Below are 25,656 nucleotides of genomic sequence, written 5' to 3'. Positions count from 1 at the left end.
CACACACACACACACACACACACAGAAGTGATTGCAAAGCCCCATCTCCTGCTGTGCACGGGACAGGCGAATACAGGTGAAAAAGGTGAGGACATCAGCCGACGTTCCACAACATGGTCAAGTATGGTTGTGGATGCCTATTCCTGTTATTAGTCCCCTGCTGGTTTCACCGTAGCGGTGGACTATAGGTTTACTGTCCATGGACTATAGGTTTACTGTCCGTGTACTATAGGTTTACTGTCCGTCTGTCCATCCCACCTGTGGTATTCCAGAGTTTTCCCCTTACCCTTTGACATATAGAACTGAAACTTGGTACATGGCTTTATTACGATAAGTTACAGAAACTGCAACTGTATATTGGTCACAATAATTGACTTGGAACTTCTAAGAGGATTTATATATATGGTCACTGAATTCAACCACCATCTATTTTTGAGGTCAACATAGGCCAAATTTTTTATATCCTCAATTTTCATCCGATTGACTTGAAAATTGAACAGCATTTTCACATCGTCACTAAATAGGGAAACTATTTGAGGTCAAAAGGTCAACTCAAGGTCAACCTTCCAAAATCATTTTTCATCTGAAAAAGTCACTTTTCATCCTGTTGACCCGAGCTTTGATCAAGATTGTAAATTTTAATCTTCATGAAATGGACAATTTGCTATATCAATGGAAAACTTTTGGGGGTGGGGGGGAGATTTTGCAAGTATCGTGCTACGCATGACGTCTTCTTGTTTATATGTTATTCAAATTTATATTACTCCTCTGTGGCAAACCTGCTTCTTCACCAATTTAACAGTTGCTTTAAGAGTGAAGTCGAGTCCATGTGAAAGTTATATTTATAATTTACTGCTTTGGAACTAAAGGCCTTTAAAATGTCCAAAAGGACAATGGCAGCAGAAGAAGTCATCAGATTAACTTCCTCCTTGAACTCCGCCCCACCAGGGTCTTGTGCGGCACACACTGCCTTGACCTTACGTTAACAAAATTCCGACAATGCCACTCAAGGAGGAAGAAAAAACAAAAGGGAGAAATGTGGAAGGCAGTTTATTTATACAGAACTGTTTCAAGGAACAGAATCATTTAACCAATTGCAAAATAAATAAATAAAGGGAGGGGGGGAAGACGAGGCAAACCAGCTGTAGATTACATGTCGTAGGAGGGGGGGGGGGGGAGGAGGAGGGTTCGAGGTAAAAATCCTACCTTTAGCACATATTACTAACTTTCAGGTAAACAACAGCCATACCCAAGTTGAGAACGCCATTGTCATGCCTGTCTAGGCACAGTTAAAGCTTATTTCCGAGTCGAAAAGTAACCATTTACCCACATAGTTCAATTCAACGTTACCTCGTATAAACAACCTTTTCCCTTTAAGCAATTATGACAGGAAACCCTTTTTCTCATCACCCAATCAGAAGTGAGAATGTGCTTGGAAACAAAGTATCAAATTGTATGAGGTACCTTACCAGGTCAAGCCTAAACAAGGCAGATGGACAATTTCTGATTTCTATGACAAGATATGACGGCAGGTGTTGTTTATACTTTCAAGTAAAGATTCCCAATATTGGCCAATCTGCTTGCAGCCAGAGATCATATGGTCGCTACCGTTTGCATTTTGGACATTCTAATGCGTACTACCACTCCTCGCAGCTAATGCACCACTCATGCTCCCGAGAATGGTGCGTGGTGCCCAGGTCAGGCCCAACAAACGTCCAGTTTGCACTTTACCTTGGTCTTGAATCAAGCGATGTACTGAGGCCTTACTTACCGGACCAGCACCTCTAATCCATGGATGCATTTCGCCTGCAGCGACTTGTATTCAAAACCCACGTCATGGAACTCCTTCATGAAGCATTGGCGCTTTGTCACCACATCTCAAGCCGAAATTAATCCGGAAAGGACTCAGGAATAGTTGAAATGAAAACAACAACAACAGCAGGCATTTTAAGGCCATGTTCCATGCAAGAGCAGGGGTAAGCCTTGCGGTTCCCATGACAATCTTCTCCATTTTGCCCTATTTTCTGCATCTCTCCTTGTTAACCCCCTTGCCCGCATTTCTTCTTCCACCATCTTTAGCAAAGTCTTTCTCGGCCTTCCCCGTCCTCCACTTCCTTCTACATTCATTTCCATCACTCTTCTCAACCAGTCACTTTCATCCTTCCTCAACACATGACCAAACCATCTCAACCTGTTTCTCTTCACAGCATCCATCACAGGCTCTATTCCCATCATCTTTCGCAATTCATCATTTGTCTTCCTCTCTCTCAACGATACTCCATACATCCATCGAACCATTCGCATTTCCACCCTTTCCAGCCTTCGTTGCTGCTCTACGTTCATTACCCATGTCTCGCTCCCATAAATCATAACACTTCTCACACATGCAGCATACACCTGTCCCTTCAGCTTCAACGACACTCCCCTCATCAACACGCCACTCAGTTCCCGAAAAAGTTGAAATGAATACATTCTACATTTATTGAAACATAAAAGTAAAATACAACCAAAAGGCCCAACTTTACAATTGCGGTTTATGTCCTCAATGGCAATCAAAGGAAGCACAATACAGACTTCAATATACCAAGGCACCTGTTGGTCAGCAAACCAACCTTTGCCTGTAGCAGAATAGCAGAGTTCAAGTTGGGCTTCCTTCATCTTTAGAAAACCATTGTGTTGTCATTTATTCTCTGGAGTTGCATTATCTTCCCATAGCCACCTCTCCCGACATCGTAGTCTGTGCGGTACTCGTCCCGAACCTACAAAAAAAGAAAAGAAAAAAAGGAGGTTACCGATGTCTTCACAGGTTTTTATAAAGGGGTCTTCATGTCAAACAGGTAAGGGAGCGAGGTTAAACGTCAAAAAGAACAGAGGGAAGTCTTGAGGAGAGGAGAGATGGATATTTTGGGAAGGGAATGGATAAAAGGGGAATACATCTTACTTTGGGTGGGGCTACATGTCTGGTTTTTTTTTTGGTTTTTTTTACATACATCATATGAAGCTTGCCACCAATACTGGACCTGTTAGCCTTGCTTTCAACTTTAACCTCACAAATTGGAGGACTGCTGTGCTTACAGAACTCGGGCATGCTTTGTTTAACGAGACACACGGAACAAACAACGTCTTAATCCGAGATGCAAACCTGTCCACCGGTCTTTCCCCTTCCAAACTGACGGCCCTCCTTGAATCCCGTGTCCCAATCCGTGCGAATGATTCGGTCGTCCAGACGCGTTCCGTTGATGAAGCGCATGGCATGCTCGGTATCCGCACGCGTGTAATATCTGGTCGTGTAGTCAAGGGCTCAAAAGGACCAGGAAGTGCGACGAATCACAGTACATGGGGAGAGAGATGTCAAAAATGATTTTCCAATTCATGCAGTAAACCGAAGCTTTGGACTTGTTAAATAAATCCCTCAAAAGTTCAGCTCCGGAAAAGACTCGAGTATTGACATACTCGACTACTTCCGCACTTCTCAAGAGCCTCCATTACCATTATGAGAAGTGTCCATCTGTGTGTCCGTCACTTTAAAGGATTTTTGCTGTCCTAGAGTAACAAACATAGGGGCAATACCCCCAGCGCTCACCTGGTAGAATAAATAGTATATTACACTGACTAAAGGTATTTTAAACCAATTTCAATGGTTTCTAGAACACAGGGCAGCATGTAGAATCATACTAACATAATTATAAGACTTTAAACCAAAAAAAATACCTATTTCGGGGGCAACCACTCCCCCCCCCCCGTATACTTTCTCAGACCCCAATTTCTCTAATGCCTTGAACAAACATTGGTACATAATGGGTGATGAAGGTTGTGGTGAAGTTTCATTGAAATCATGTGTGTGGTTTCAGAGAAAAAAGCAAATTCCTATTTTTGGGGGTCAAACCTGGATCCACTTTGACCTCCCATGAACCCCCCTTATCTTCGAGTTTTTTTCTAATGCCCTGAACAAACTTGTCAACACAACAAATATAATTTGTGGCAAATTTGGTCACAATCCCATTAGCGGTTTCGGAGAAGAAGTTTCAAGTGTTTACGGACGGACTCACGACGTGCCATTGCATAAGCTCCCCGTGAACTTCGTTCCAGGTGAGCTAAAAAAATGTAAGACATTAGCAATTCTTATAACTAAGCATATTTATTTAAAGCGTGTATATTTAAACAAGGCTGTGACCCCTCCTTCTCCATATTTACACAAGAAAATGTGAAATTGCAAAAGCATCCAACTTAACTAAACCCCCACCCACCCTCCCCCCCCCTCCTTTTTCTCTCTCCCATCCCTCTCTCGCCCTCCTTCCCTCCCTCCTAGAGTGTATAGTGACGTGAGGAGTTGCACCTCAACCTCCCCTCTTATTATTCCCATCAGCTAAGCAGCGGGTGGTATTTGCTAGTAATAATACTAATATGAACATGCAGGGGTAAGAGGGAGGAAGACAGGATGGCCAAAAGGTACGCACGCTCAACCCTAAACTGTCTAGCCTGTACTTGAATCCTGACGCAGCTATAAACACAGATGGCAAGGTATGATTGTGTGTGCCGTCCCTCGGATGGACGTTAAACGAGGGTCCCGTCTATCGACATTGGTTGGTGGACGCTAAAGATCCAATGGTGTCCTTCATGAAGAGCAGGTGAGCTATCGCCGGCACCCTGAGCAAATAACAAAGACCTACCCGAACCTTCATCGCACATCGGGCCTGGTCAGCCGGTTCGTGAAAGGCTTGGGTCCGCATGGTGCGCACATGCACATGACTCCTTCCCCCAGTTCCAGGAAGCAGATGTTTCTACTTACATAAAAGATAGAATGGTTCACGAGATGTTCAACAATTTGCTTTTGTGAAGGATAGTGATGGTGACATTCCATAATCCTCAATGGCAATTACAGATTTTACAAATGAAAATATCTTCAAATAAACTCGTTGTAATAAAATAAAATAATTTTTTTTTTTTTAATACTGAATCGAGGCTCGTGAAAGAGCTAACATTTATTTCACAAACAAATCAACCAGACAAACAAAATATATAAAAAGAGGGAGCAGAAGACAAGATGGGGAGAGAAGGGGAAGCACACAAACACAACATTTGAGAGCAGGGAGATGTGTGGGAGGGAGAGGGCTTGGGGGGAGGAGGCATGGGAAGGGGGGGGGGGGGGTGGGGGAAGTATAAAACACAAGGAGACCAAGGACTTCCAGGACAGAAGTTGGTATTTGAAAAAAGTTGATTTGGGGTGAAATTAGCAGGGGTAGAAAAGATCAAGGTTTTGGATGGGGGAAGATAAGAGATGGTGGTGAACAGCTGTTTTAAAGACCTGGAGGGTGGAATGGGATTGAAGTTAAAATAGTTTAAAAGGTTTTGGTAACCATATTGGATCCAGTCAAGCCTTGCATGTTAACAAAACCACAAACACAACAAAAGTCTTGGAAAACAAAATGGAGTAACTCGGCAAGAAAAGGATACTCAACAAAGCAAAATCCACACGGAGTCTTCTTCACTTTATCCAACCCCATCACGGTCTTCTTTATGTCTCCACACTTGGAGAAGAGTTCATTGATCTGTTCTTCGGTCGTGTAGAAAGAGAGATTACCCACATACAGCGTGGAGCTGGCCAGGAGAAGATGTTCTTGGTCACAACGGCTGCCCTGCACACCGCAGGCAAAGTACGTCTCCTTGCTGCGTACGACTTGGACATCTACCATGTCCGCAAGGCACAAACTTTTAGTTATTTCGAATCCAAAATACATTGTGCAAAACGTTTTCTGCATCGGAGGGGTGAGATGTCCAGGAGTGTGCCCCTTAGCCAAGGAAAAACTGCGTCGACAGCCCTACGCGGCTGAAGACACGAAAGGAGTGGTTCTTCGATAACCTTTTTTCATACACATCACCCGTTTCACATCACCCCCATCTTTACTCATCTTTTCTACCCCCATTAATCCATCCTTCAAACAGCTCTTTTTCTGTGTTCCCTCCTCACCTCATTCTCTTCCTGGTTGTGTCCAACTGTAACGCTGACGACAGTTTGTTGCCTTGTTACCAAAGGTGGGCAGCAGTTATGTTTTCACCCCTGTCTGTGTCTGTGTGCAGGATATCTCAAAAAGTTGTGGACGGATTCGGACAAAATTTGGTGGAGAACTTGAGTGTGTGATAAGAACAAGCCGGTTAGGTTTTGTTTGGGTTCCGAATCCAGATCCGGCCTATCAGTGGGATACAAAACGTAAATTGTTAAGCCTGGTGGAGGTATCCTCTCCACCGAGTGCTGCTTTTGTTTAACCCACGAGCGCGGAAAGCTGGGTTAAGCAATGGGTCACTTTAGTACATAAGTTTCCGCATTTTATTAAGTGTACGTAGAAAAACGTTAAATGGAGGAAATTGGAACTTCACCACATGTTACATGACAATTTCATATAGAGCATATTGAACTTATACTTTAGCGATCTATTCCGGGGTCTTTCTTTTTTTTTGTATACAGAATTGAGGCTCGTGTAAGACCGAACACATTGAACATGAAAACATGCACAGACACATAAAACATACAATGAAGGGAGCGGGAGACAAGAAGGAGAGAGAGAGGGAAGCACACAATCACAACAACAGTAGAGAACAAGGACATCGATAGATCTGTGGAGGCGGGGCTGGGAGAAGAGGGAGGGGTACACGGTATAAAGCAAATGAACACGAGGAATTTCACTTCTCGGAATTTCAGGAAAGAAGTTGGGGATTGAAAGAGGTGGATTTGGGGTGTTTTAACGGGGGTAGAAAAGATCAAGGTTTTGGATGGGGGAAGATAAGAGATGATGGTGAACAGCTGTTTTAAAGACCTGGAGGGAGAAGAGGGATTGAAGAGAGTGAGGGAGTTTGTTCCAGAGGCGGAAGAAAAGAGGAATGAAGGAGTGAAGGTGAGCAGAGAGCCTAGATTTTGGCAGTTTAACCAGAAGAGGGTTGCTGGCAGATCTTGTGCATCCCAGCAGGAATATTTGGGGGCCAGAGCACAGACAGAGCTGGAGGAGCAAGGCCGGAGAGGAGTCGGTGGAAGACAGAAAGGCCACCACCTGCCTGCGGTGAGTGAGTGATAGGCCCTCGGAATTGGCTTCATCGCGGGAGATTCCAATGATTCTGAAAGCTTTGGTTTCAACCGCGTGAAGCCGAGCTAGGTGAGAGGCAGGAGCCTTGGTTGTGGTCTTTATCAGCCTTGGTAGTTGTGAAAACACACGAACGAGAATAAAAGCTACTTTGTAACGGCTTATGAATGTACTCTCTATATCAGACTTTTCAAAGTATAATTTGTGCACATTCACTTCAGAAATGTAGGTGGATGCAATTACAGATTTGTAAGGCTGTGTGTGGGTGAGGTATTGCATGAATACCATCTAGTTACACCTTGTATGCTCACTCTTCCATGAACCTCCATCTTGTGTGAACAGAAGCTCAATGTACTTTTTGCTGGCAGTTTATTGGTTGTGACCCATCATTCATTAGTATCGGTGATCCAGACCTGAAAAAGGCTGCTATTTAGGGTTCAACTATACACCACTCAATATAATTTCAGGCCTTATTCTTTTGATAGATGGATATAATTAAAAGGTCTACTCTTGGTCTACTTAATTAAAAGGTCTACTTAATTAAAAGGCCAAAGTTCTTGTGAAATGTAGTTATTGGGCAAAAGTGTCGCGTCGTGTTTTGTCGTGTTTGAGCAAAAACTACAACATTGACAAAAATTACATTTTCTCTTGTAGAATCATCAAAATCAAGATATGCAACATTATCTATATACATATTCGTTCAACTATGCAGAGCGTATATAAACAATGCCCACAAGGTTTGAAATAAAAATTAAGTTTGAAATAAATTTTTTTAGAGAAAATTAACCCTTTGAGTATGGATGACGTTACTACATGACGTTACTACACGTCATCGACTATACCTATAAATAGATCGTCAGTACGTGGTTGCATTCCCGTAATGCCAAATTAATCCCGTACCCGGGGTATTTTTATCAAAAAAATCCCATACTCAAAGGGTTAAGAAAAATCAACAATTGTTAAAAAAAAATACATTATTTTACTTCAATTTTAGTATTTACATCACACATTATTGAACATAACTCAGGTGCTACTCATCATGCCTCGAGAAAATCGACACCCCCTTTCAATATTTTCATCTTTTGTTGCCTTACAGCCTGGAATTAAATTGCATTAAATCAGACTTTTCCCACCTTTATTTACACATCGTCAAGTACAACTTCCAAATGAAAAACAAATTCTACAAATTTCACAATATCAATTAAAAATACAAAACTAGACATCTCTTGTACTAGCCATTGAAAATTACCTCAGGTGCATGCTCAGGCTCCGTCGGTATTGACTTTTTCTGATATATTGATGCATCAGTGGGCTCATACCGGTATACACCAGTATAATCGGTATCAAAAAAAAATATATACATTATACATACTAGCAGAAGTACCCGGCATTGCCGGGCGGGGGAGGGGAGGGAAACGGGGGGAGGGGGGAGGAGGAGGGTGGGAGGGGGCGAGGAGGGTGGGAGGGGGGGAGGAGGGTGGGAGGGGGGGGAGGAGGAGGGGGGAGGGTGGGAGGGGGAAGGGGAGGGGAGTGGAGAGGAGGAGGAGGGGAGAGGAGGGGGAGGGGAAGACGGAGGGGGAGGGGAAGACGGAGGGGGGAGGGGAAGACGGAGGGGGGAGGGAAGACGGAGGGGGGAGAGAGGGGGAGGGGAAGACGGAGGGGAGGGGAGGAAGGGGAGGGCCAGTCAACAATGACGTTGCAGTTCTCATGGTAGGAGAGCAGCACAACAATCGCGACATCGTCCAGCATCTTCGCAACAACAGCACGAAGCGGCTTTTGGAGACTCACCGATCCTGTGACGCCCTCCAGTACCGGCGTTGCCGGGCGGGGGAAGGGAGACCCGTACATTCTCAACCCATACATTCGCCCTCTCGACTCAAGCTCACTCGGACAAAAGCCTCGCACAAATTACACCGTGAAGGCCCAATGGCCATGTCTATGCCACAAATCAAGTACATGAGCGAGTCTGGCACACTGAATTGAAAATATATATAACGCTCATACTCCGTGAAAAGTGTAGCCGCCGTGTCGCCATCTTGGTTAGCACGACTCGACCAACTCACTTCGCGGATCTCGTTTGTTTTGAACGTGTCCCAGATTTTAAAAGCCAGACAACTGTTAAAATGCCATTTTGAGCGGCAATAAACTGCTCCAATCGGTTACGGAAGGGTTGTGGAAAGACGTTTCACAGCTGTTTAAAAGACGTTTAATTCATATCGCACAAAATCGACACAAAACACGATCGCACAAAAGGTGAAAAAACGCAATCACTTTTCGCTCTGAATTACGTGCAAACGTGTGATGGAAATCACCATCGCCCAGCATCGAGTGCCAACCAAGATGGCGCCCGGTAGCTGCATCTCCACCTATGTGGTGTGAATGGCAATGGTCATTGATTCGATATATTTTCCGTTCAATGGTCTGGCGGCGGGGATGGAACATCATGTGATCGCTCTGAGCGAATCAGCACGCTGCTCTGCCACCGGCTCAGATTCCGTGTATAATATTCCTCGCTGAAATAAATATGAATAAAAAATATGGATCTCGTCAAATATTTTAAGGTAGGCCATGTTCTTCCCAGGCTCAATGGCCATGTCTATGCCAAATATCAAGCACGTGAGCCTCTCCGTTTAGGAGTCTATCGGTATCACACACACACACACACACACACACACACACACACACACACACACACACACACACACACACACACACACACACACACACACACACACACACACACACACACACACACACACACACACACACACACACACACAGTGTTTTATATATATATATATAGATAGATATATTAAATAAATAATACAGGAATTAGGGCTAGGAGTTAAGGGAAAGAGCTAGGGCTAGGAATTAGGGATCTTTGTGTTAATTGTTTTAATTTTTTTGGTATACAAGATCCTAACCCTAACAACTCATGTAAAAGTTCCTTTCACATTTCTTTCTACTTTTTCATATTTCTCTTTATTCATTCTAATTCTTGCTTCTTTATGTCTCTTTTTCTATCTGACTGCGGAGAAGTGAATTCTTGCAGAATTATTTTTCCTGGAATGCTCACTTGGCTGCGCTTGGATGGGTTTGAGGGTAGAGGAGTAGCGGCTGAAACCCGAATCCTATCCAGGTTCCTCCTGATGACTCCATCTTTGCTCTTTACCTTTTTTTTGGTTTCTTCTGATGACTGTTTGTTTTGGTTTGCAGTATTTGGTTTTCTGTTTCAATTGATATATATTTGTTTTTAAAGCAGGTTCCTCCCTCCTTGCGTTGGCTTAGCGGTTAGGGTGCCGGCTTGGGATCCAAGGATCCTGGGTTCGAATCCCGGTCGATCACTGAATTAACGCCAGGGGGGTTGACTCAGCCTGTCATCCTTCCGAGGTCGGCAAATTGAGTACCAGCTTGCTGGGATGAATGATCACGGTGTGTACCCCGATTTAGAATAGGTACACTGTATCCCTGCGCATCGTAAGAGCGTGACAAAGGGTTGGCGTCAGGAAGGGCATCCGGCCATAAAAACATTGCCTCAAAACAGGGAACCATGATTGTCATGGGCCCGCAAGGCTAATCCCCGCTCTAGCGGGGAAAATGGCCTTAAAACGATCATTCTTTCATTCATTCTTCTTCTTCTTCTCCTTCCTTGCGAGCAGCTGTTTATCTCTCACACACAATGACGACATGTACAGTATCGATAACTATCGGAAATCTGGCAAATCTGGCAAATAGAATACATTTACTTCTTCATGCAGCTGTATGAATCAAATTGGCACCCCTTTATAAGAACTTTTCCAGAGCATTACTTTGTTCCTCCTCAGAACGCAAGGGTGGTCCAGCAAGCCCACGAGATTTTTTGAATTCCCCTTATTACTTGCAAAATCGAAGCTTTTTCAAGTATATTGGTCGGTTGCGTTTGTGGTTCTATTTGTCTGTTTGTTTGTCACCGGCCTACAGGTCACAATTTTCAACTTATCTTCACGAAACTTCACCAAATGGTAGAGTTGGTCAAAAGCAAGAAGCTTATTGTTTTTGGGGTCAAATTTTAGGCCAAAGGTCACCAACTTTGCTAAATTTCTAAAATCCTCAATTTTCATCCGATTGACTTGAAATTTGAAGGGGACTTGCATATCTGGTCACTGAATTCAACCACCAAGTATTTTTGAGGTCAACATGGGTCAAAAGGTCAACATAGGCCAAGTTTCCAAAATCCTCAATTTTCATCCGATTGAATTGAAAATTGAACAGCATTTGCACATTGTCACTAAATAGGGAAACTCACTATTTTTGAGGTCAAAAGGTCAACTCAAGGTCAACCTTCCAAAATCATCATTTTTCATTTGAAAAATCGTCACTTTTCTTCCTATTGACCTGAGCTTTGATCAAGATTGTCAATTTTAATCTTGATGAAATGGACAATTTGCTGTATCAATGGAATTTTTTTTCCTTGGGGGTGGGGGTGGGGGGGGGGGCAGGGAAAGGGGATTTTGCAAGTATCGTGCTCCGCATGACATCTTCTTGTTTTGTGTTGTTTGGCATTGTCTACAGGCTATGGAATGTCCTTTCTTTTCTATACTTTGCCACATGGCACATCCCATATAAAGGGGCCTTTTTATGCCCCTGGCATTTTCACAAAATACATTTTATTTTAAATATGAACAAAATGCATTTGTTCATCGTAAAAAACTTAAATCAAGACGATATAAAAGACTTGAGAAAATAAGAAGAAAAAATATTCAACCGAGACAGGATTCGAACCCACAATCCCCAGCTTGGGAGTCTGATGCTTTATCCATTAGGCCATTGAGCCAGCACGTTATAATTTTTTCTTTTTTATATTTTGAAGGGGTATAAAGTGCGTGTATATATATGTATATTTATATATATAATATACCAGTAGAAACCAAGAAACGAATTTTCAGTCCCCATGTCAAAGTTGCATACAGAGAAACTATCCCATATAAAGGGAGGGGTGCTAGACGATATAAAAGACTTCAAAAAGTAAGAAGCAAAAAAAATATTCAACACAGACAGGATTTGAACCGACACTCCCCAGCTTGGGAGTCTGATGCCTTATCCATTCGGACATTAATCCAGCACGTTAGATTTGGGTAATAATATTTTGAAGAGTTATAAAGTGTGTATATATATTTTATATATTTATTTATATATATATATATATATTTATATATATTTCATTTTAAAGCAAAAACTATAGCATTTAGATGGAATTTGTTTCAAGCCATTATCTAGACCTATTGGCCGATGTATCTATCTATAATTCCAGCAATCTCTGTGTGTATGTTTGTATGTTTGTATGTTTGTATGTTTGTATGTATGTTTGTCTGTGACCGCTGTTTCTCGACAACTACCGGTCCGATATACTTGAAACTTGCCAGGTATATTGCTGGGGACCCGAGGATGTGCCTTTTCAAGGTTTTAAATTAATCGCAGAAGTAGTTACCGAGCTATGTCCAAAAAACGATTCAACCAATCAGAGAGCAGCGAGCTATCACGTGTGCCGAACGTGGCGAACAGACTCTGCCTCGGATGGCACATTTGAGAGCGTATTCATTTATTTCCCGTCGGCAAACTATGTTGCCGTTAAACTATGTTTTAAAACTAATTAAAACTAATTTGCGATTCATCGTATTCATCGCTTCACATTTGCGACAGTGAAGACTTCACTTCCGGCAGCCAATCACAGAACGCGTTGTTGCGAGCCCGAGAGCCTGCGCCATTACGGTTCGTAATTCGATTTCTTCCGGAGAAAATAATAATTTCTCGATTTCTTATGCGCATTATTTCTCCCAATTCAGTCAGAGCGAAGGGCGGAAGCGAAGAGCGTTGTTTTTTTTGTTTACGGGCGTACGGGCGAGGTAGAGCGTACGGGTAGCGTTTTTTTTTTTTTTTGGCAAGGAACGGGCACCCACGTACGGGCATGCCCTAGTATTCCAAATTTCAGCAAGTTTCAAGCTGAAAGCTAGCGCAAACACATTTTGTTCACATAAAGGTGTTTCAGCTAGCGCAAACACATTTTGGGCGGAAGGACAGACGGACAGACACCAACGTGAATTTGAGGGTTTTCTAAATACAACTCAAGAATGTGGAAACAGATGTTGCTGAAATTTGGAACATATTACCTCAACATACAAAGCATTTACTTCTGAAACTTGCAGCCGATTTCGTCCAGTCGAAGCCGAGAAACGTATTTTCAATCCCCATGTTAAAGCTGCATACAGAGAAACGATCCCTCATATAAAGGGAGGGGCGCTTTGCGTCTACCTTTGATCTGAAAATTTATACCGGTATAACTGGTATATCGATATAATTGCCGGTCCCTGGTGGCATGAGTTAAAGATCGCTGAACACCAACGCTCCCCACACAACTTGATTGAACTTGAACAGTTTTGTACAGAAGAATGGGCAAATATTGCCCAATCAAGGTGTGCAAAGTTGGTAGAGACCTATCCCAGCAGATTCACAGCTGCAATTGCTGTAAAAGGTGCTTCCACCAAGTATTAACTCAGGGGGGTGGACAACAACAACAACATGCATTTTAAAGGCCATTTTCCCTGCTAGAGCGGGGGTTAGCCTTGCGGTCCCCATGACAATCTTCTCCATTTTGCCCTATTTTCTGCATCTCTCCTTGTTAACCCCCTTGCCCGCATTTCTTCTTCCACCATCTTTAGCCAAGTCTTTCTCGGTCTTCCCCGTCTTCTACTTCCTTCTACATTCATTTCCATCACTCTTCTCAACCAGTCACTTTCATCCTTCCTCAACACATGACCAAACCATCTCAACCTGTTCCTCTTCACAGCATCAATCACAGGCTCTATTCCCATCATCTTTCGCAACTCATCATTTGTCTTCCTCTCTCTCAACGATACTCCGCACATCCGTCGAACCATTCGCATTTCCACCCTTTCCAACCTTCGTTGCTGCTCATCCACCCAAAATATTATAGTTTGGTATTTTTAATTAATTTCTGAAATTTGTAGAATTTGTTTTTCACTTGGAAGTTGTGGGTTACGATGTGCAAATAAAGGTGGGAAAATTCTGATTTTATGCAATTTGATTCCAGGCTATAAATAAACAAAAGGTGAAAAATTTGAAAGGAGGTGTAGACTTTCTCGAGGCCCTGTACTTGATATAACAATATAATTGATATCAAAATTACTTCTGATGACCCTTGCATAGATTACAACATAAAAGATGAACAGATTAACTTGAGACTCCATTAATACCATATTATCAACCATACCAATTTGATTTTATTTGTGGATTTTGTTCTACATTTGCTTATTGGTGTATTCATTTAAATTATGATTATTATTTTGATGAATAACATATCTATTGCAGTGAATCCTTACTACAAGTTATACCAGAGCTGATAAATAGAACATGACATGTTCTTGACCTTTATACTTTGGTTTATTTGTTTTCAGAACGTCCATGAAACTCGACATTTAGGGTATACTGTATATCAGTCTACATCTCCTACAACAAAGTTATGGCTCATGTACATCGACATGGTGCTGGTACTGAAGCGATATATTCAAACGGAGCGGGCAGGAAACTGGAAAATGCATCTGAATGAAGTTGAGAATACGTTACCATACCTTGTTTGATCTGGTCACCACAACTACATTGCACGTGTTCCGCATTACGTGAAAGCAATGAAAAAGCTCCAAAACTCGGCACCACGTGTTGCCAAAGCCTTCAACAAAGGCCACTTCACTGTACACGAAACCAAAGCCAAGTCCAATGGTGTTTGGTCATACATGACACTTGAACATCTAAGACTCATGTGTTTCATGGAATAACAACCATTCAATACACGTGAAAAGTATATTGAGCCCTGCCATTCATGACGACTATTTCTTAACAAACCCAAACCATAAACTCATATGAATAGTTTGCCAGATGCTACAAACACAAGAAGCTCCTAAGGTGTAGCAAACAAACACTCGATTCATGGCACATGATCAATCCATTAGCATGTGATCTCAAAGATCTTGTCAATGTTGTGACGGGACAGAAAGCCACTTCCAATGACCTGGTATTAGATAAACAGAAGGGTGTGGCAGCATTAGTCATGCCTGAGCAGAAACAGTACCACAGTGGAGCTTGTCAAGATGCCAACATTTGTAGAGAAAGCGAGGAAGATGCCAACAATTTCTCAGAAAGTGAAGAAAATATCCCAAGAAGAAAGCATGGTGACCTGGAATTTGGGCTTTGTTGAAGAACTGGGTAATAAGGTAGACACTTTCAGCTGTAAATAAACAACTTATCCGTCATCTCTGTTTGAAGCTGATCAAGATTCCAAGCAAGGCTACATCGTGCACAAAGGGAACAAAGCCGAATTGCCCTAAATAATCACCTTGATGATCCATGGGTGGAACAAAATAACCCTACTCCCGAGAATACAAACGCATAACGTTTGGTGAACTGTAGAAGTATTGAGAGAAAATACTTGCTTCAATGCCAGCTAACTACCTCCGCCACCAAAGGTGGATGGTGGTTATGTTTTCACACCTGTCTGTCCGTCTCTGTGAACAGGATGTCTCAAAAAGTTGTGGATGGATTCGGACAAAATGTGGCAGAGATGATAAATGATTAGATTTTGGTTAAGATCCGGATGCAGATCTGAGAATTTTTGCAAAGTGATTTTTCACCATTGAGAGATGGAGCGAAAACCGATATATAGCACGACACTTCAAAAAGTCGTGGAAGGATTCAGACGAGACTTGGACAGGTTGGGTGTGTGACAAGGAAGAGTTGATTCAACTTTGGTGAAGAATTGAATCCGGATACAATAATTTTTTAATTATTTTAAGTGATTCTTCACCATTGAGTGATGGGCCAAAAACGATATATAGCATGATATTTCAAAAGTTGTCGAAACTTATGACAACATTTTATGGATGATTTGGGTAGGTGACGAGAACAAGCCGAGTAGATTTTGTTGAGGTCCAAAAACAGATCCGGCCTATCCGTGGGATAGAAAATATAAACTGTTCAGTTTGGCGGAGATATGCTCTCTACCGAGTGCCGTTCTAGTTGTGACTATCAATGTCATTTGTAACGGATATGATATTGACCTCAACAAAAGTTTGAAAAGTGAGGGAAAATTCAAACGTGAAAAGTGACAGGTGAACAGCAGAGCATATGAGACCTAAGATGTTCCTTCATGAATGGAAACCTTTTACCAACAGCCCATTAAACAAGGCAGGCCTTCTAAACTTCCTTGGAGAGTCATGGATCAAGCATTACCAATATGAATGAGGCTGATACTAGGGGGTGGGGAGGGGATTGTCAGCTTTGTCAGTAGTTTATTAGATTCTGGTAGAACTGTTCTGTTGATGTCAAATGGCCCAATTGAGCTTTCTGGGCTATCATGCGCGGCTCATGAAAACGCCGATAGCCGCATATTCGCACATGTTGCATTCTGTGTACACATTGATGGATATCAGAGGGTTGTTGTTCAGGCCACGGATGCAGATGAGCTATTGATGGACTTGTACTGCAGCACGCACATTCCTTTCTTAGAGAAGCTGTGGTATGACAAGTCACATGAGTATTTGCCCCGTCACAAAATTGCTGCTGATCGAGGTTTGCAACGCTGACTCATCATTCATTACATCAGTCCAACTAAATGCACATATTTTGAGTGTTTGTGATGCTGTGAGGTACGCATTTTGTCACAGCAAAAAACATGCAATTAAATTTGCCCTTCAGAACGTTGCTATCTTACAAACGTTGGCATGGTATGGTGAACCAAATAGCAATCTAGATGTCAACACAGAAGGTCAACATGCAGCGAAGGTTTTCTTCAAGGGACTTTACGATATTCACGATTTTGAAGGTAATTTTAATGAACTACGAACACACGTTTGCCACAACAAAGGGTTAGCTACGCAGTCTGCCACCAATGGAAGGTGCCTTCCACTTCCACATGGTGCGAGGATTGCACCAAATGGCAGTCGGTAAAAGAGCGCACGAGTCTGATCCAATACTCCCAGAGGTGGACAAAGAATCAAAGCCACCATTTGCAAAACAGAGCAAGTACTGTCGTTGCCTAAAGAGCAGATGCCTTCGGAGTCGTTCATGTGCAAAAGCTGAAGTAAAGTGTGTTGTTGCCTACAAGTGTGCTGCCAATGCGAATAAGTGTGGCAGGTTGGAGAATTTGCAAATCAATGATGGTGTTTACCTTCACCCGAAGAGGGTGTATTGCATTTGGGTCCGTTTGTCTGGCTGTCTATCGGTCTGACTGTTTGTCCGCACAGAATGAGTAAGCTTTTCTCTGCAACCGTTGGTTCGATCCACACAAAATTTACCATGCGAGCGCCTCCTGTAAAAAATTTTAAATGATAATTATGACATCACATGTCACGTGGTATGGGCGCCATCTTGGAAAAAGCAAAAAACATTGCACCGACAATCTCTGCAATTGCTCCATGGAAAAAAATGAAACATTGCTCATTTTCAAGTACTCCCCATGGGGGAACAACCTATATTTATGATGATTTTATCAGTGCCTTCATTATGATGTCATGTTAGACAAGTATAACACTTGATCTGATCATTTTGAAATTTGTTGAGCATGATCTACACAAAAATGATATGGGATAATTAATTAACTAGATGACGTCATCGGTCACGTGTTTTGGCAGCAATATTGGATTGAACATAAATCTACGTCGTCAATAAACCACACAAAAACAGCAGCTGATAAACACCCTACATAATACAAACACGTCCTAGCGAGTCTGCAATCCCATTTAATGAATGAATGAATGAATGATCGTTTTAAGGCCATTTTCCCCGCTAGAGCGGGGGTTAGCCTTGCGGGCCCCATGACAATCATGGTTCCCTGTATGAGGCAATGTTTTTATGGCCGGATGCCCTTCCTGACGCCAACCCTTGGTCGCCTCTTACGATGCGCAGGGATACGGTTGCTCCTTCTTATTAACTACGTTTTGATTTCAATAATAATGGCATCATATTTTTATGTTTTTAGATTTTGAAGAATCGTTGCTGGTTGGATAAATGTCAAATGAGTTGCAGCTCATGTATGCACTAATAGACCGGGAGCCCAGGTGGGTCAGCCCAGCTGGAAAGTTAACCAATTTTCATGTATATAGCAATGGTCCATGTCCATGTAAGGAAATGGACGTCTACCGGGCACATTCTGATGGGTGTGGTCAGAAGAGCCATAGGAAAGGGACCCCAAAATTGAGCTAGATCAGCTCTGAGTTAACATGATGAAACCTACTGGAAAATGTTCGGCGTAGTCCCAGGTATCATGAATGGCCACTGCCAGACATTTTCAGTGATGGGTTGTGCCCGCCAGATGCCCCCGAATGCCCCCCCCCCCACCCCCCATTGAGCTAGACGAAATTCTGAGAACGCAATGCGCTGGTGGTCTGTGACTATGACCCAGCGGGCAATGGCAGTCACTGAGCTAAGAACATTCGCCGGGCTTGAACTGGGGGAAAATGCAACAGCTCAATGCCGTCCCTCAAGAATGAAAAGGGACAATAGTCTGCACTGAGTGCAAAAATTGACGAATTCTGCAATCCGTTTACAGATGATGCTCCAAGGTCCTTGGTGAATGTTGCAACCGGTCAAGCAGCATCTAAGGCTACCGAAGCATATCTACTCAATACACTGAAAAGGGGTCAGGATGAAAGAGATAAATTTCAAGATGAATGGGACAGCAACAGCAGTCGATTTCTTGAACCTGTGAAATGCACGCATGTACAGAACTTCGCTGCTCAGAACGTGAAGAACAAAACTATGCTACCTGCCTCACAGAAAACCAAGACAAATGCTGAGCCTAAGGGATATGTTTGTACGTATGATCGTAGTCGTTGCAGAGAAGACAACATTTGACCTTCGGAAGGTTCTCCCTTACCCAATTACCACGTACCCACCGTCACTCGCACACTGTGATGGGGCGCATGTGAAAACCGAAAAATCAGCATTGCTGAAAAAGCTCGAGTACCTGCAAATGGAAACAATCACAGAATCCGAGTTACCGAGGAGTTATGTACAGGTCTATGACGGTGGACTCTTCTCCATTCCGTCCTCTCGCAACAAAACATGGGAGCATCATATGCATCAATTGCTCGGACCATGCTGACAGTGGTATGTTCAGGGAGGGCTAGTGAAGCACATGTTTGTCTCGACAAGTACGTGGAGAACTCCATCAAGGACAGTGAGAGAAAGTTGTGGGGTGCAGTTGACTCAGTATATGTAATAGCCGGGCCAGATCAGACAATCAGACAGAGTGGGCAAAAACTTCTCACCAATAGAGTTTTCAAGAATGAACTCACCAAGTTTCTCTTGAAAGAGTGGGGTAAAGATCATTACTGGAATATCTTTGGTGGAAAGACCTTGCTTGCTTATTACGGTGGCAAATGCTTCCAGTACGTCCCCGAGGAGCACCATCATATTACCGTAACCAGCCCAGCACACCTCCAAGGCACCCATGAAGAGGCCGATACGCTGATTGCTTTCCATATCGCAAATATTACAGCAGGGAATGTCATGGTGAGGGCATCCGACACCGATGTCTCAGTGATACTGATTGGCGCCCTTGGACAGCAACGCAGAGAAGTCCGGTCGATGGCCAACATCATCATGGACTGCGGGATGGGAAACAGCAGGAGGTATATCAACATGACCAACATTGCTGACGTTCTTGAAGAGCGCAAACCTGGACTTCCCAGAGCACTGCCCGGATACCCTGCCTTCACTGGATGAGACTTCACCTCGGCCTTTTACAGGTAGGCACAAGATATTTGCGTTTCAATAAAATGTCTCTATCAAAGTAAAATCATTGGAGCAGTGGTTGAATGGTTACATTTGGAATTTGTACTTGATTTTTCAGGAAAGGCAAAAGTAAACCCCTCAATCTCATAGAGAAGGACAAAACTGGCTGCTACGTCAACCTCTTCATCAGTATGGGTGAGGTGGTTGGTAGTGTTGATCCGGATGTCGCATCAGAGTTTGTCTGCCGCATGTATGGACAAAGCAAGACTCGAGATGTCAATGAAGCACGATACAACAAACTGATGCAAATGACTGGCAAAGTTGATCAGGAAATTAAGGCATGAGAAACTGAGAATATGATCATCATTATAAAATCAGAATACCTTACAACAGCTCTAATCATGCCTTTCATTGACTTTCAGGAGAATCCACTGGCAAACATCAAACGGATCGACTCTTCCCTGCTGCCACCTTCTCGTCGGACCCTTGACATGAAGATTCGACGAATGCAGTATGTAACAGCATTGTGGACACATGCCGTGACAGCATCTCCTGGGGACGGTTTGTCACCAACCGATATTATGGATGGTCTGTGAATGACAACATCCTGAAGCCAACCTGGTTTGAAGGGCCAGCCATACCAGGCAGTTCGTTTGTGAATGGCAGTAACAACGCAGAGGACATGGAGGTCGTAGGTGACAGTGAGTCGGAGTTGGAAGTAGAAAGTATTGATGGATTATTGAGAGATTCAGATGGCAAAGCATGGAGTGGAGACTCAGAATCAGAGAAGGAAGACGGGGATTACTGATAGGAGACCAGTCACTTTCACCGGGACTGGTAACTCATGAGCTCAGATCTAGTTCTGTATTTTGGAGTTGGGGAGGGGGGTCCAGTGCCCATTCATTTATTATTATTTTTTGCCTCATTCGAGGGACCTTATTGTTTCATCATATGATGACATTACAAAACATAAATGTACAGACAAATGAAATCAAACTCTGTACCACAGCATGTCAAACAATCTTTCTACCTGGCTGCTGTCATTTCTTTCGTTTGGTTTACTGTTGGTTTACTGTTGAAGTAAAATATCAGTTCAGATTTCAACTCGTGCAAAAGAGCTCTGGCATGCATTTAAGTACCAAAGCTCACCGTTGTGTTTTAGTACCACAGCTCATCGTTGTTGCCAAAGATTAAATACATCAGGTTCTATTTTTTTTTTCTCTACAATCAATGAGTAGAAGTGTTTTGTTTTCATGTTTAAAACATTGATGGCATCTCCAGTTAACATTTCTATAAACTGTTCCCCTGATTAATCCATACCTGTTTCAGCAGTACGCAATTTATCCAACCATAATATCGGAAACGCTTTCTTTAATTTTACGAACTTAAAGGGAAATAATAGTTTCGGCAACGTATTACATTTAACAGATAACGTCAGCGTCTTTACAATACCCACGACAAATGATGTGTTACACCTTACAAATCCCTGCTTTTCCCATGACTTGAAATAAAACATCTGGTTTTCATAAGTTATGTTGCTGTTATTCCATAGTATTTTATTCTCAATTTTATTCTCATCAGGTTAACTCACGAGCTGATCCAGCTCAATTTTTGGGTGGTGGCATTCGGGGGTGTCTGGTGGGCACAGCCCACCACTGAAAATGTCTGGCAGTGGTCATTCATGATATCTCGGACGATGCCGAACATTTTCCAGTAGATTTCACCGAGTTAACTCACGAGCTGATCTTGCTCAATTTTGGAGGTGGGGGCATTCGGGGGTGTCTGGCGGGCACAACCCACCACTGAAAATGTCTGGCAGTGGTCATTCATGATATCTGGGACTATGCCGAACATTTTCCAGTAGGTTTCACCGGGCTAACTCACGAGCTGATCTCGCTCAATTTTGGAGTACAGGTATGTAAGTCTGGCAGGCACAACCCACCACTGAAAATGTCTGGCAGTGGCCATTCATGATACCTGGGACTACGCAGAACATTTTCCAGTAGGTTTCACGGGTTAACTCAGAGCTGATCTAGCTTAATTTTGGGGTCCCTTTCTAATGGCCCTTCTGACCACACCCACCAGAATGTGCCTGGCAGACATCCATTTCCTTACATGGACCATTGCCATATACATGAAAATTGGTTAACTTTCCAGCTAGGCTGACCCCACTGGGCTCCCGGACTATAACGCACGAGAATATACATGGACAAATATTAAAATAGAGGAGGAAGGAGGGGTTGATATATTGCACTAATGAGTTGTCAGGTTCAGATATACTACTGTACAAGTTTGTTGTAATCTGTGCAGGGATCAGAGGTTATTTTGATGTCAATTATATTGTAATATCACATATATGTCGAGTAGTACCTGAAATATGGATAATAATGTGCTACACAAATACTAAAAATCGAAGTAAAATAATGTATTTTTACGGCGTAGCCCATAAGGCACAGCCGTCTAGAACAGTGTTTGTCCGTCTGTATGCATGTATGACCCTTCAGACGTATACCAATCAGAGCTGAGGATCTGGTCACATGACAGGGTGATGTGATTACGTATAATGTCATTACGGCGGTACGGTGGCCGACTCTCCACACACCCCCATTTTTATTCCAATTTTGTTCAGGCCGAACATATCGTCGAACCTGTCATATATCACAATCACCTTTACGCTTTTCATTCAGTGTGAAAAACAAAAAAACCGATTGTTAAAATGATCATCAAATATCGAAAGCATCGGCGTTACGTCTCTTCCAACAAAACGATATGTACAGGCCTTAGGCTTCATGCCTCACCTTCGGACTGCTTTGGACAAAGCCCAGGTTTCTTAATACAGTAAAGTATCATATCGTTTCAGTAGTATCGTTTTCGTAATAATAATAATATAGTAAATATGACCATAACACTTTAATCCCAATGTTGTGAATACAAAGTTGATGCCTGATGGATTGAAGCGGTGTATGGTTCATGATTCAATGATAAGCGGTGTACGGACTAACAACCGCGGAAGGAAGGAATTGGCCTCGGTTTTTTGATAGCATGTTATTAACCCAACCCTGTTATGTGGGGTATATAGATTACAGTAGATATTCCCTCAGTAGTGTAAGTAAAACTTACCTCACGGATGTCGGGATTCCTCCAAATTTCTTTATTTAATGTTACTAGTGCGTGCCCGTACGTGCGGGGAGGTAAATACATGGACATACGTACGTTGACGTACGTACCAAAAATAAGGCCTCACTGTCCGGAAGTTCGCATATCGCAGTTACGATTAATCGCAAATTAGTTTTAATGGCCAATTCTTCAATTAGCGCCAACATATTTTGCCATTTTGCAATTTCATCGCAAGGAAAAGCACAAAGAGAAGAGAACAACAAACACACACGCGGTTCCTTCCCTGTAGCTTGACCGTACGTGCAAAGAAAAATTAAAACTTTCATCGCTCCTTCGGTCTTCGCTCTCGTCCTTCGCCGTCCCTTCGCTCTCGTCCTTCGCCGTCCCTTCGCTCTCGTCCTTCGCCGTTCCTTCGTTCACGTACAAAACGTACGTGTTTGCTAAATAAATGGCAATAACTTGGTAACCACTTGTCCGATTAATAGCATACCTTGAAAAGGCACATCCTCAGGTCCCCAGCAATATACCTGGCAAGTTTCACTTAGATCAGACCAGTGGTTGTCGAGAAACAGCGGTCACAGACATACACACAGAGATTGCTTGCATTATAGAGAGATAAACAGCATCAGCGACTGTTTAAAAATCTAATCATGTGTGTTTGTGGTTTATAATATTTTACAAGCCCGGCTACGCCGCCGTTAGACTTTTGGTCTTGTTTATTTAACAATGGTGATTTTTTTTTTTTTTTTTCGAAATTTATAAACTTTGTGGACATTGTTTATATATGTGATACATAGTTAAATGAATATGTACATAAATAATGTTATATAATCTTGATTTTGATGATTCTACAAGGGGGAAAAAAAAGTAATTTGTCAATATCGTAGTTTTTTGCTCAAGCACGACACAACATGGGACCTTTTGCCCAATAACTACATTTCGCTGGAACTTTAGCCGAGTAGAGCTCTTAATTATATTACTACTAATAGTGCCGCTTCCTTGCTTGATGCTCAACATTTAAAAAGAAGGCAGCACGGATAAAAAAAAACCAAAGGTTGGTAATAATAGCGCAGGTTTATATGGGCCCAACGGCCTCCAGCATCGAAGTTCCTTGTATGGAAGTAATAGTATTAACTGTACGGGTCTGGTACACACTGTAAAAACTAGGCCAAGGCGAAGGGGCACCGCATTTCCGAGCACAACGAGCCTGGAAAGCAAGCCTGTGGTTTTACCTTAAAGTGCTGGTCTCTGTACTGTGTCAGATCCACAGTGGAATCCGAATGGAGAGCACGGAGAGTCGTATTCATAGCGCCAAGAACCTCCAGAACCCACCGAGGCAACCCAAAACGTCACAGTGAACCTGCCACCCAATTCGAGCGCGCAGATTCATGAGGAAAAGAACGTTGGTTACCTCAAGTAAAATTTATATTAGGATTTGATTGCGATACGTGGCAATCAAATACTAATGATTCGATTTGCAAAATTTCTAACGAATTTTTTTTTTCAGAACGACAACACCAGCCAAGCGATAAATTCCCCACCGACACTTCAACAAAGTGTCGGTGCTCGGTGGGGACTGGGGAATGGAAATCCAAAATTTATTATATTTTTGACACCTTGTATATATTTCGAAACCTATATTTCGTTCATTTAACGATGAAAATCCTCCCCAACTTGACCTAAAAAAAAAAAAATGACGCGAACTATATTGACATGGCCACCATAAACTAAACCAATTGTGCCGCTTAAAATAAGAATGCAAAATGTGTTGTATTCACGGAGGTATATAATATGGAGAGCCAATTGGCCACCTCGCAGCATTAGCCGCCGTGAAGCCACCGGAAATAGTCTGGCGGCCATATTGGGAAGCCGATCGTAAGCCTGTCAAAGCAAAGGCGTGGCGCACTGATGATGCAGCTGGAGCGAATTTTAGGACCGCCGACTATTTAATTAATATAGAATACTAATATTTGAACTGATATTCGGGCTCAGAATCCCGTTCTTTAAGGAAATGGTGTTCATTAAGTTTGAAGTTGGTTCTAGACGCATTTTTCCTGGGGAATCCAATGGTTTAGAGCTTGTTTGAAAAAAAAGTGCCCAAAATTACCGCTCGGTGTTCTTTATCGTTCTTCTCATGACCCAATCACCCACTAGTAGGAATAAGAATCCTGACATGTTACACCCCTGTTTAACTCCTGTCTTCACCTTGAACCATTCTGTTGTTTCACCTTGGTCGACGACCGCACATTGAAAGTCTTGGTAAAGGGCTTTTACAAGGTTCACTAATTTTCCAGGTATGCTGTATTTCTTCATTATGACCCAGACTTTCTCTGGGCAAGGAGTCGAAAGCTTTCTAGAAATCTATAAAATTGAGGTACATCGTCGTTTGCCATTCTTTGGCTTGTTCTATAATATTCCTCAATATAAAGATCTGATTTGTTGTCATGTTATATGATGTTACTTAATTCAGTCATTATATTGTAACTAAGATGTGTATGTTTCTATTACCGAGATGTTAGAAACCACGCAGATATAATGATAACCAGAGTTTATTCTACACTGACATGGGTCAGCAACACATCAACAGTGAGTCAGTCACATAAATGACATGAAACGCTGTCATGTAGTTAACCCACACAATTCACAGTTAACCCACAAAACACACCCACACCATGTAGAGATG

At 42.6% G+C, this 25,656-nt stretch overlaps 1 protein-coding gene across 2 annotated transcripts; it reads right to left on the bottom strand.

Moving 5' to 3' along the window:
- Positions 1-2,457: 2,457 nt before the first annotated feature.
- Positions 2,458-24,529, bottom strand: NCBP2 (nuclear cap binding protein subunit 2). 2 transcript variants are annotated; one of them, XM_068134497.2, is made up of 5 exons: positions 24,206-24,526; positions 17,290-17,430; positions 5,455-5,636; positions 3,143-3,281; positions 2,458-2,759 (listed from the first exon to the last, which is right to left on the bottom strand). In XM_068134497.2, the coding sequence occupies exons 3-5, from the start codon at positions 5,502-5,504 to the stop codon at positions 2,661-2,663; spliced, it is 288 nt and encodes a 95-aa protein (XP_067990598.1). In that variant the 5' UTR covers positions 5,505-5,636; positions 17,290-17,430; positions 24,206-24,526; the 3' UTR covers positions 2,458-2,660. The 2 variants fall into 2 exon arrangements, with proteins under 2 accessions (XP_067990598.1, XP_067990597.1); XM_068134496.2 differs by lacking the exon at positions 17,290-17,430 and having other exon boundaries at positions 24,206-24,529.
- Between the last annotated feature and the right edge of the window lie 1,127 nt (positions 24,530-25,656).

The sequence above is a fragment of the Myxine glutinosa genome, chromosome 13, assembly GCF_964187855.1.
Source record: "Myxine glutinosa chromosome 13, kmMyxGlut1.1, whole genome shotgun sequence".
Classification (NCBI taxonomy): Eukaryota; Metazoa; Chordata; class Myxini; order Myxiniformes; family Myxinidae; genus Myxine; species Myxine glutinosa.
The sequence above is the reverse complement of the archived record's forward strand: the minus strand, read 5'-3'. Positions and strand labels throughout refer to the sequence as shown.

Excerpts from the sequence above, each read along its gene's own strand:
- NCBP2 (XM_068134496.2), bottom strand. The coding sequence starts at position 24,280 with ATGAATACGACTCTCCGTGCTCTCCATTCGGATTCCACTGTGGATCTG. Across the intron at positions 3,282-5,454 it reads TGTGGATTTTGCTTTGTTGA|ATATTACACGCGTGCGGATA; the intron begins GTATCCTTTTCT and ends CTACACGACCAG. Across the intron at positions 2,760-3,142 it reads GGGGAAAGACCGGTGGACAG|GTTCGGGACGAGTACCGCAC; the intron begins GTTTGCATCTCG and ends CTTTTTTTGTAG.